The sequence below is a fragment of the Zalophus californianus genome, chromosome 1 (genome assembly GCF_009762305.2).
Source record: "Zalophus californianus isolate mZalCal1 chromosome 1, mZalCal1.pri.v2, whole genome shotgun sequence".
Lineage (NCBI taxonomy): Eukaryota > Metazoa > Chordata > Mammalia > Carnivora > Otariidae > Zalophus > Zalophus californianus.
The window spans coordinates 97,494,013-97,506,511 of NC_045595.1; the positions used below are offsets into that span (position 1 = coordinate 97,494,013).

Consider the following 12,499-nt stretch of genomic DNA (forward strand, 5'->3'; position numbering starts at 1 on the left):
TTTGCTTTATCCTAGGATGTATTTTCAATGTTAAAAATCCTTAGAAAGAGAAACAAATCAAGCCTACCATATTACTAATTTAACCTAATTTTTATTTATGTTCTATGAGTTTCAAATGTCATATGACATCAGAGCATTTTAAAATTTAAGAACATACATATCAGGGACACCTGGGTGGCTCAGATGGTTAAGCATCTGCCTTCGGCTCAGGTCATGATCCCAGGGTCCTGGGATCGAGCCCTGCGTCAGGCTCCTTGCTCAGTGCAGAGCCTGCTTCTCTCTCTCCCTCTGCCATTCCCTCTGCTTGTGCTCTCTGGCTCTGTCTATCTCTCTGTCAAATAAATAAATAAAATCTTTTAAAAAAAAAAAGAACATATATATCAGAAGTAATGCTTTAAGCCACATGCTGCAAAATGTAATGGAAGATGTGGGTAAAGAGGTTTTTTTTCTTTTCTCTAGGTTATAAAATTAGTCATAAAAGATAGTAAAATATTTTCATTGTTTTCTCCATCCTAAAAGTTTATTTTCCTTTCAAAATGAAGTATCTCCTCTTTTCACATGACAGAGTTTAATCTTCTGTGTTTATGGCAGAATGTCGTAAATCATTTCGTTGCAGTAGTTTATTGTTAGAAGTTGTGCTGTCACTTAACGAATCTGTTCTCTCTGTCTTCCAGCTGCACCAGACCCCACAGCTTTCCAAGGTCACATGAAACCCTGAGTTGGCTGCTCTATGCTAGGTGAGCATTGCACACAGAAGCCCACCTTCTTCTACATTGCTTAGGTCTCTCCTACCTCCTCTCTGCATATCAGAAAAGCATAATTTTAGATTCAGTTTTGATGATAGTCATCATTTAAAAGCTAGTACAGTTCACTGTGCCAAGCACTATTTGGCATTTAATTCTCTAAAGAACCTACTCAAGAATCAACACTGATTATTTCCGTTTTCAGATAATGAGACCAAAGCTCAGAAAAGTTAAGTAATTTGCTGAATATCACACAGCTAGGACTCCTTAGAGCCAAGATGCAGCTCTCCCAAGCGGTGCTGGAGTTACTGCTTGTAACCGTTGGGTCACATCTCCAATCCAAGTTTTTTGGTACTTTTCCCCATTGGCACAGGGTATCCTGAATGTGCCCAGCATTTGGCTCTGCTTCTAAAGCTAAAGATACAGTGCTGTTCTTTAATTGGATCTACAGTTACTGTTTCATCAAGTTGGGAACAGCCCTGGACCCTAATTGTTAGTAATCACATAAAGTGTTCCATTTTAAACAGACCTTTTTTTTTTTCCAGGTGCGTAAAACTTAAAAATAATGATATTCTGTTTTAAATTGCCAGTAGGCAACACGTAGTCATTGTATAACTTTTAAACTTGGTGTTCAAATATTATCTAAATTGTGTTCTCATCAGTCAGATAATTTTTAGTGAATAAGAGAGTGAGTTTTGCTTTTTTTTTTTACACAGATGGTCTGTGGGATTACTAAATAGAAAACAAACAAACCTAAAAACAATTTCTCTTACTTAATGACAAAACTAGGTAAGGAAGGGTTAATTCTGTGTTGTCCAGTAAGGTAGCCACTGGACACATGTGTCTGCTGAGCATTTGAAGTGTAGATAATTTGAATTGAGATGTGCGGTAAGTGTCAAATACAAACATATTTTCAAAACTCAGGACGTAAAAAAGGATGTAAAATGTCTCACTAGCAACTTTTATATCAATCACATGTTGAAATGATAATATTTTACATATACTGGGCTAAATAATTATTAAAGTTAATTTCACTCATTTTTTTCTTTACCTTTTTTATTGTGGCTACTAGAAGACCTTGAATTCCATGTGTGGTCTCGCATATTTCTATTGGACAGTGAAGTGATGACTAGATGACTAGTCCAAGTGGAATCAAGCAGTTCATAGCATGTATGTTCATCAGTGAAAAGCATTCTTTTTTTTTTTTCGGTGATAAGGTTAAATATCCATGGGATGACAATTCTACCATTTTCTAAAAGTTCTGCCCTGTTAGATTGCCATTCTTTCATAAGAACCACAGGAAAAGGCATTTCCTCCTGAAGAGTGATTCTCAGACTGATTTTTCACTACTCAGAAATGTGGCCCCAGGATGACATATCAAGAACAAAAAAAAGTACCAACATTTCTTGTGTGAGATTCAAAGCCGATGGTGTGGTTCCTTCTGAGCAGTGGTCACTGGTGTGGCTCACCCATCTCTACCATAGGCGTGATGGTTCACAGCGCAGCAGTGCAAAGCCAAAGGGCACCCACGAGTTCATTACATAATTCTTGGTAGCATGAGGCCAAGCGTGTATCTGCTCTGGGGAACGGTGGGCAGGCTCTGACAGGCAGACCGAGGCGGTCATGATGATGTTTTGACAGAGTGTGTGCTAGAAGTTGTTTGTTTGGAAAAAGGCTTACCGGCTTTTTTTCCCCTCCTCCTTTCTCTCTCTCTCTCTTTCTCGTTTTCCCTTTTAAACACTCTGGCATAATACTGAATGACTTTGTTTTTAAGCTGCCTTAGCCTTGCTTTGTGAAGAAAAAGCCTGAGTACTCTTTCCCTGTAGGACACAAGTGTTATTTTTGGAGCAGAGGTTCTTAGCCTGATCTCTGTCTAAACCAATTTCTGTTCTTTGTGAGGTCGTGGTCTGGGGCGGCTCTGAGTGATCTCCATGGAGGGAAGCTTCCTGGCTCCGTGAGGGAGTGTTGGCAAAGATGTCGAGGGGCCACGCCTGAAAGTGCCCTGCCCTGGGTCTCAACCACAGAAGGCTCCTTCACATTCAGATTCCACTCAATAGATTGTGCCCTTAGGACAGTTGCAACCACATGTGGTGAAGTGGTGTTCTTTTTCTGCTTATGTCACTTGATGGGATGTTTTGGGTCAAGATGACACCCCCCCCCCCCCTTTCCTTAGCCTAGCACTTTAGGTCCCAGGCTCCTGGGAACGAGGAAAGCCACAACTGGACAATCTCTGCAGGCTGTTCAGCATGGAACTGGCTGTGGGAAAGCCACCGCCCACTCCAAGGGCCACAACATGAGTCCCCGAGGGCCTCTGGGAACACATCTCAGGACTCAAAGTTCAGAGCATCCCCTTCTGTAACCTGCTCTGAGTCGGGCTGCTAGACAAGGAAGAAAACCTCTCCTGCTTCTCACCATTCCTTTTCCTGACCTGGCATTCCTAGGAGTTTACATAGCTTGAGCCTGGTAGGAGACGTGTCAAATTAGAAACAGTTTAGTAAAATAATGCCGTGAGCAACAAATAGTATATCACCTTATGATGACTCCTTTCCTTTGGAAAGTGGTAGCTGCATATTCAGGGAGCAGCCACGTATGGAAAAGGCCCCCATGATGAACAAGTAGCCCCCGCAGGTGTGTCAGGCTGTTTTCCTCTCGGTGGACGGGAGCGTGACCTGTGCTGTGCCCTTCCCTGGCCTGCTATACATAGCCAGCAAAGCTTCTTACCAGAGAAACCTCTTTCTGTACCCTCCACCAGGCCCACCCGCAGACTAGAAGCCTCGCTGTAAATCCTCTGCAAGCTACTGCACCTGGCAAGGGAAACCAGCCAGCTGGCCCCCAGAGCTGACCAGGTCCCCACCACAGCCTTCCAGCCTTCCTTTTCTTCTCCCGGGAGCATACCCTGTGTTCAGCCATGGTCGATATGGGGGCCCTGGACAACCTGATCGCCAACACGGCCTACCTGCAGGCCCGGAAGACCTCGGATGGAGACAGCAGGGAGCTGCAGCGGCGACGCCGGAGCCTGACCCTGCCTGGGCCACAGAGCTGCACCCAGCTGCGCCAGTCCCTGCCCCAGGACTTCAACAGCCTTTGCGAGCAGCAGCCCATCGGCCGCCGTCTCTTTCGGGACTTCCTAGCCACGGTGCCCCCATACCAAGAGGCCGTGGCCTTCCTCGAGGAGGTGCAGAGCTGGGAGCTGGCTGAGGAGGGCCCCGTCAAGGGCAGCATGCTGCAGGGGCTGGTGGCCACTTGTGTGGCTGCCTCTGCTCCAGGGCACCCGCACCCCTTCCTCAGCCCAGTGCTGGCCACCAAGTGCCAAGCAGCCACCGCCAAGGAAGAGCAGCTAGCCCTGGTAGCACAGGCCAAGGCCGAGGTCATGGCCTTCCTGCAGGACCAGCCCTTCCAGGATTTCCTGGCCAGCCCCTTCTATGACAAGTTTCTGCAGTGGAAAGTCTTTGAGATGCAACCGGTGTCAGAAAAGTACTTCAATGAGTTCCGAGTCCTGGGGAAAGGTGGTTTTGGGGAGGTAAGTGTCTCAGAATAGCCAGACTGGAAGGGGAAGTACACAGCATAAAAGGGGTTTGTTTTGCCTTTAAAAAAAAAAAAATCTTAAGAGAACTTACTTAGAACTAATTTCAGTGCTGCCTGTGGAGAATTCCTAGCTCACTCTCACATCTTTTTTCTGGTCACCACGTGAAATAAAATAAGAGTGGCATAGGAAAGACAAACAAAACATGGAGCTGGCCAAGAATCTTTATCATGGGGTCTACACCAGAAGCACGCTGAAGTGCCCCGGATGCTTTGGAGAATGATAGCAACACACAACAGCGGGAGCTCTCCCTTTCCCTTTAATTGCGGTAATGGATGTAACTTGAGAAAAACTTCAGGTATCTGAGAAAACACTTATCTTGAAGTAAAGTCTAGAATCAGTTTTATACCACTGCTGTCATCAGCCCTTTCTTTTTTTAAGTAGAAAAACATTTTCTAGTATATGTGCTGCCAAGGCGAGCACTAGAAAGACATGTTTTGAGGTAAAATTCACATAATGTAAAATTAACCACTAACAACAACAAAAACGTATACAATTCAGTGGCACTTAGTACATTCATACTAATGTTGTGTAACCATCCCCTCTACGTAGTTCCAAGACATTTCCATTACCCCTGTACCTGTTAACAGTTACTCTCTGTCCCCCTCCCAACAGCCCCTGGTGTCTCCTGGTCTACTTTCTGTCTCCGTGGTTTTGCCGACTCTGATGTTTCGTGTAAATGGAGTCACGCGATATGTGACTTTCTGTATCTGGCTTCTTTCACTGAGCATAGTGTTTTAGAGGTTCATTCACATCATAGGTCTACCAGTACTTCATTCCGTTTCAGAGCTGACTAGTCTATTGTATGGGGATACTACATTTCACTTATCCATTCATCTGTTGCTGGACACTTGGATTGTTTCCACCTTTTGGCTGTCTTGAACAGTGCTGCTATGAACATCCATGTACGTGTATTTGAATACCTGTTTTCATTGCTCTTGTGTCTCTGCCCAGGAATGGAATTGCTGGGTCATGTGGCAATTCTACATTTAACTTTCAGAGGAACCACCAAAATCTTCCACATTTTAGGTTCCCACCAGCAAGGCATGAGGGTTCCAGTTTTTCCACACCCTTGCTGGCACTTGCTATTTCCCCTTTATTTTTCATTATGGTCCTCCTAGTGGGAGGTACAGTGGTACCTCATGGTGGTCCCAGCTCTTTCCTGAAGAACCCCTATTACTCACGGCTTCTCTTTTTCTCAGAAGCCCGCCATCTTTTTACCTCCCTTGATTTCTGCCCTTCCACACCCTGAATCAGCCTCACTCCCTTTACTCTCCAGTGCTTCCTACTTCTACCTCATCCACTCCCTTTCTTTCTTCCCTTAAGGTGTGTGCTGTCCAGGTGAAAAACACTGGTAAGATGTATGCCTGTAAGAAACTGGACAAGAAGCGGCTGAAGAAGAAAAATGGTGAGAAAATGGCTCTTTTAGAAAAGGAAATCTTGGAAAAGGTCAGCAGCCCTTTCATCGTCTCTCTGGCCTATGCCTTTGAGAGCAAGTCCCATCTCTGCCTTGTCATGAGCCTGATGAACGGGGGAGACCTCAAGTTCCACATCTATAGTGTGGGCACGCGGGGCCTGGCCATGAGCAGGGTGGTCTTCTACTCGGCCCAGATGACCTGTGGAGTGCTGCACCTCCACTCCCTCGGCATCGTCTACCGGGACATGAAGCCTGAGAACGTGCTTCTGGATGACCTCGGCAACTGCAGACTGTCTGACCTGGGGCTGGCCGTGCAGATTCAGGACGGCAAGCCTGTCACACAGAGGGTGAGTGGCTCTCCTCGGTCCTAAGGGTGGGGCACAGAGTCAGAGAGAAGGGGAGAGGGCTGATCTATTCCCCTTGCAAACAGAGCCTTGGGCATAATTCTTCTAATTTCCTTCTTCCTAAAGCCATTATGCTGTCATCTTGCCTTGAGTGGAGTGTTGTAAGAGGATTAGCTTAACTGGCTATTTGGGGGCTACTTTGCTCTCTTCTTCTGGCAGACACAGGGAGCCTTCTTTGTGAGTTGGAGATGGTCTGTGCTTTCACGGTGAGATGGAAAGAGCTGAATCCATAGTGAGCATCTAGTATGTTCCACCAATAACCACCTCCCCAGTGCCATGATCCTGAGTCAATAGAGCCTTGGTTTCCTCCTCGGGAAAATTTTAGAGGCTGGGTCCTAAAATTCCAGGATCCTGGCAGGTAAACTTTAATAGGATAAGGAAAAGAAGAAACCCCTAATACTTAGCACATTAAAGTAAATATCTCTTTTCCCACTGAGTGCCAATTGGCGGGGGGGTGCGGGGGGTATGTTTTACTTTGGATAAAGGTGAAATTTTGAATGAAAATGTATAGAAGAGAACAAAGGCAACTGATATTTATTTTGATCAATCTGGTTCGAAGTGGCTTGCAGAGAATTCTTTGATTTAAAGGGTATTAATTCTTTCATTAATTTAGCAAGTATTTAAGTAAACAATACAAACTCTCTTTGATTCTGGCAGGTCTTTACCACTGCGTTTCTGTCCACAAAGGTGGGAGAAAGCTCAGGAAGACAGGGGCCTAAGTCAGGCTCTTAAATATTCACTTGAAACTTTGTTTTTGTACAGTTTCCAACTTATAAGGCAGAAAGGATAATCGGGCAATGAAGTGAGAAAAACCGTGGCAAATTTGGGAAAGTGCAGGTGATTTTATGTAGCTGTAATATAAGGGGTGTTGACAAGATGTGTAGGGTTCAGATCATGCAAAGTCACTGGAATGCTTTCTTGTGGGGGCCAAGGAGCCATTGAAGGCTTTCAAGAAGGGGAATGACATGAGTAGATTTGCATTTTTAAAAGACCAATTTGGGTTGTAGATGGGAGGCAGAGGACCTAGTTAAGAGGCTAATGCAGTGACCCAGGAAGAGATGGTGGGTACTTGTAGAAAATAGTAGGATTAAAGATGTGGGAGGAGATTGGTGCCATTGGAAAGAGACCAGGACATCAAGACCAGCTGGGTATGATGGTGAGGAACAGAGAGGGTCTCTAGCTCCACTCACTGGAAGGAAGAGCAGAACTGTGGAAAAGCTAGCAAATTCAGTCAGTGATGACTGTGTTGTATATGAGACAGGCAGGTAGAGATGTTCCCTGGGCATTTAGACCTGTCGGTCTGGTGCTATGGAGAAAGGTCTGGGCTAGATATTGGGATTTGGAGTCACTGTGACTTGGGAAGCTTCAGGCACCACTGAGTCACATGGGAAATAATGAGGGAAGAGGACTAGGAATGGCAGCTGGGGAATATCAATGTGTAGGGGATGTGGAAGAAGAGCCTTGAAGAGGTTAGGTTAAATAAATAGAATGAGAGATAGGAATGGCATAGTCATGGGAGCTGTATCAGCAGCATATCATAGAAAACCCAAATAGCAGTGGATTAAATCAGACAGGGGTTTATTTTCCTTATGTAACAAATTGTGTGGAGATTAGTGGCTCTGGTATTAGTTCAGCAGCTGCAGGATGATGAGATCAATATCTCTGGCATTTTGGCCTTTTCCATGTGCCATAACCATCTGAATTTGGAAGCAAATCTTGAGCTCCAGGTAAGAATGCAACCCAGCAGATATCTTGACTTGGGTCTTGTAAGATCCTAACCAAAGAAACTTGCCATGCTGTACCCAGACTTTTGACCTACAGAACTGTGAGTTAATAGAAGGTAGCTGGGGGAAAGATTTTCATATGATAGCATCAAAATTAATCAAAAAGATAGTAAGGTGCTAGACATTGTGAGAGGGACAATGTTTTCCTTTCCAACAGGGCTCAGAATGTGTACCGTCTATTATAATAGAACTTTAGGCTGTAATAGAATTTGAAACTCTGGACTTGATTCTTCCAAGTGGGTAATTCTTCCCTAGGTAGGAGCTAGTCGTCCTTGAAGGGGCACAGGCCCTTTCAGGCTATTGGGGGATATTAGGTGACGCACTTTGGACATTGCTCTATAGGCAATAGGGAGCCACTGAAGGTTTTTCAACAAGAAAGTGGCATGACTGGAGTGATTCTTCAGGAAAATAATTTGGACACTGTGTAAGATGAATTAAAGAAGAAAGAGACTGGGGGTGGGGCACCCACAAGCAGCTACTGAAAAGATCCACACATGAGGTGATGTGGGTTGAGGAAAGGCCTTGGGCTCTGAGCAGTCCTGTGTCCACAGTTCAGCCCCCCTGGCCTCTCACCTAGGCTCCATCAAGACGCACACCTGAAGGAAAAAAAAAAAAAGACCCACACCTGGACTTCCTTCTCTTAAAACATGGCTGTCCTCAGTGGAGGGGATGAGAAAAGCACAGAACCATTCTTTTTTTTTTTTTTTATGATTTTATTTATTTATTTATTTGAGAGAGAGAGAGCGCATGAGAAGGGGGAGGGTCAGAGGGAGAAGGAGGCTCCCCGCTGAGCAGGGAGCCCGATGTGGGACTCGATTCTGGGACTCCAGGATCATGACCTGAGCTGAAGGCAGTCGCTTAACCAACTGAGCCACCCAGGCGCCCAAGCACAGAACCATTCTTAGAATATGGTGACAGAAGGCACCTCAGAGAAGAAAGACACAGGTGGCTCTGCTCAGGTGTGAGAAAGATGGAGGCAGACATACCAGGAGAGGCAGGGATGCTTAAGAGTGCTGGCTGGGTAGGCAGAAAACCTGAGTCCCTATTCCAGCTGTGTCACTGATTTACTGTCTGCCATCTTAGGTAGGCCTTAAGGCCTCCTTCATCTCCAAGTTTTAAGCGTCTTTGAGAGAGTCTTTGAATTATTTGGAAGAAAAGACTTATAAATTCAAAAGATTAACATATGGAATAAGTTACTATGATTTACTAGACTATCAGTCAGGGTTCTTGTGGGACAAAAGGAAGTTATTTAAGAAATGAAATTAATGGTTTTCATACCTAAGAAACTCAGAGGCTTGGCTTGATCCAGGTGCCTGAGCAGTGGATTCCCTGAGAATCTCTGAGCAGTGGAGGATTCCCTGAGAATCTCTTCCTGTTTCCCTGCTCTGGTGTCCTCAGTGTTAGCCTCACTCTCACTTGGGTGATCCCTGCACAAAGGCCACCAGCATCTCCATACATACCCTACCAACTGAGCAACCCCATGGAAAGAAAACACTTCTTTATAAACAGTTCCTTCACATTTCCCAGGGAACACTCTCAATGGACAACTCAAGTCACATGCCCGACCACAACCAGTTCCACTAACCAGGATGAGATCACTTCTGTTCCCAGGAGCCAGGGAGAAGGTCTGTCCCATCTAAATCTCATGGACTGACATCAGAAGAATGTGTTCTCCAAAGGAAAATCAGGTTGGAAAAGAATGAGAAATGGATGTCAGCTAGGCAAAAAGAGTGGATACCCCTAGTAACTGCTGTTACCTCCATGGTTTGAAAAGTTTGAAAGCTTTCTGACCCCTTAAGAGATGATGGGATCTAGATCCTTTTTAAGAAGATTCTATGAGGTAGGAATATTATTAGCTCCATTTTACAGATGGAGAAATTGAGACTCAGAGAGGTTAAGTTACCCACTCAAAGTCACATTTCTAATATGTGATATGAACCCAGGTACATCAGATTCAAGGGCACTTACAGTCTTGATTCTACCCTGTTAAATTCACACAGAGAGCAGGACATGGCCTAGGTTTTTAATGCTATAAAAGACTTTTCTCCAGTAAAACTCAGAATAAGTATATGTGATGACATTAGCATATCTTCCTCAGGCTGGTCTGATATGGATACCAACCAGAAGTCCAGCTGAACCTCTTACAGAGTTAAGACTTCAAAAAGGAGCACCCCCACCTACAGGAATGATGTGACTAATGTCTCAGAGCCAGCTTCCCACACATAGGCACAATGTAAATAAACATGGTCCCAGCCACTCTCTGCATTCACTTTTAATAAATGTGATAAGCACTCCTGCCTCTTCTCAGCTGATATCTACATGCATACAATAAAACTAATTCACATCACTTTTTTAGAGACTCTGGGAAAATATAATAGGAACATTGGGCAGTGGGGTTCATGCTGGGACTTTCAAATTCCTTATTCTAAGTGGAGAACAGTGACCTTCAGATTTTATGGAACATGGATCCTTAAGATGTGTTCTTTTGTCAGGAGTGGGAACGAAGTTAGAACTGTGAGCCAAAGGCTCGTGACATGTTTGGTTACCTTGTCCTGCTCTGAAGCTTCTGACCAACTCCTTACATTCAGAGGGATGATGGGTGACAGAGGTTGGGCATTATATTTAGTCTGAAGCTTCTATTGTCCTGAATACAGTGCTAGAGACACACTGAAGAAGTGATTTTGAAAAGATCTCAGAATGTGTTTCATCAAAATTAACACCTTCATACCTCACGATCATTATGACCCTGCTCCAAAATTCTTTCTCTTTGAGAATTCACTTCTGAGAAACAGTGGAAGAGCCTTATAGGAGTGGAATTCTGGTTACTTCTTGGTCACACGTTGGTCTCCACCAAAATTATAACCACTGTCATTAACTAAATTTAGTGCCTAGTAATTTTTGACCACTACCATCCAATCCATTCTGAAAGTATTTATCACTATTAAGGGCATTCAAAAATATTCATTAAAGCCTAAGAATTATTTTTTTAATTTTTTTTAAAGATTTTATTTATTTATTTGAGAGGGAGAGAATGAGAGATAGAGAGCACAAGAGGGAGCAGGGAGCCCAATGCGGGACTCGATCCCGAGACTCCAGGATCATGACCCGAGCCAAAGGCAGCTGCCCAACCAACTGAGCCACCCAGGCACCCAGCCTAAGAATTATTTTTAACATCTCTTCATTCAAAAGGCATTCACTCTGGGCGCCTGGGTGGCTCAGTTGGTTAAGCGACTGCCTTTGGCTCAGGTCATGATCCTGGAGTCCTGGCATCGAGTCCCACATCGGGCTCCCTGCTCAGCGGGGAGTCTGCTTCTCCCTCTGACCCTCTTCCCTCTCGTGCTCTCTGTCTCTCACTCTCTCTCTCTCTCTCTCTCAAATAAATAAATAAAGTCTTAAAAAAAAAAGGCATTCACTCACTCACTCCTTCATTCACCATATATGTATTGAGCATTTCCCACATGCCAGGACTGTGCTAAACCTAAAGGATAGAAAGATGAGCAAAAAATGGACATGATTTCCTGCCCTCATGGAACTTAGTCTAGGGAAAATAGAACTTAAAAATCACTCACAAGAATATAAAGTGTCAATTATAATAAATGTTGTGAAGATGTGGTACATGGGGCTCTCCAAGGAGGATTTGACTTAATTTGTGAGAATCCAAGCGTTAACCATAAGGGAAACACAATTTAACTTGCTATCAGAGGGATATCAGCAAAGTCCCTGGAGCAGTGTCTTAGGCTAGGTTCCCTGGAAACACACTTGGAGACACATTTCCATGTGAAGACTTATTAGGGTGCATTCTCAGGAGATCTCCCCATGAGGAAGGCAGGATTGGGCAGAGGGAGAAGCTGATCCACAGTGAAGTGGAACCAAGACCTCAGTCAGTCCTTCAACAAGCTCTTGAGTTGGGATGGCCCTTCAGAGTTGTCCCAAATAGGGGTCAGAGTTTAGGTTTTTGTATGCCCCCATGGGCCAGTCAGTGGCTTTGTGTGGCTGCTAGCAGGGGGGCAGCTTAGGCTAGGCAGTTGCCTGGGGCCGAGAGCAGGTCCCAGGGTGAGGTGCAGCTGTGAGCCATCAGCAGTCAGTGGTCCCAGCCAGGGCTGGCTACATAATTTTCTAGGCTCCTCATGAATTGCACGTGGGGGACCCTCATTCAAATGCTGGCAGAAAGCTCTCTCGTTTCTTCCATGATTAATCTTGTTGAAAGTCATGGTGGTTTTTGCTATTCAATGTCACACTCCTTTAGGCTTAGAAAGATAGGAGTAAGGGAAGACCCTCGTAGGCATCAGGGCCCCACCCAACGGGTGGGCCTGAAGAAGCAGGTGCCTGACCCCAACCCTGAGCCCAACCCTGCACCTGAGTCCAGGCCCCTCACAGCAGCAAAGGGTCACAACAGTTGCGGAGCAGAGACAGTGGAGGAAACAGCCAGGAGCCCACGGCTAAGAGGTGGAAATGTGGCGGGAGACAGGACTGTGTGTGAGCCAGGCTCCCCATCCCAGGGGCATGCTCTATCATCTCACTGGACTTAACTGACAAGATCCAAGATCCAAATTCAGAAATGTGTCAAG

The 12,499-nt window shown here is 45.0% G+C and overlaps 1 protein-coding gene across 1 annotated transcript in view; it reads left to right on the plus strand.

The window, feature by feature from the left end:
• Positions 1 to 673: 673 nt before the first annotated feature.
• GRK7 (G protein-coupled receptor kinase 7) overlaps positions 674 to 12,499 on the plus strand; it is a 33,144-nt gene continuing 21,318 nt past the window's right edge. The window contains exons 1-3 of the mRNA XM_027586187.2: positions 674 to 737; positions 3,496 to 4,263; positions 5,653 to 6,090. Coding sequence (XP_027441988.1) covers positions 3,652 to 4,263; positions 5,653 to 6,090 — 1,050 coding nt within the window. The 5' untranslated portion in view covers positions 674 to 737; positions 3,496 to 3,651. The remainder of the gene's footprint in view (positions 738 to 3,495; positions 4,264 to 5,652; positions 6,091 to 12,499) is intronic.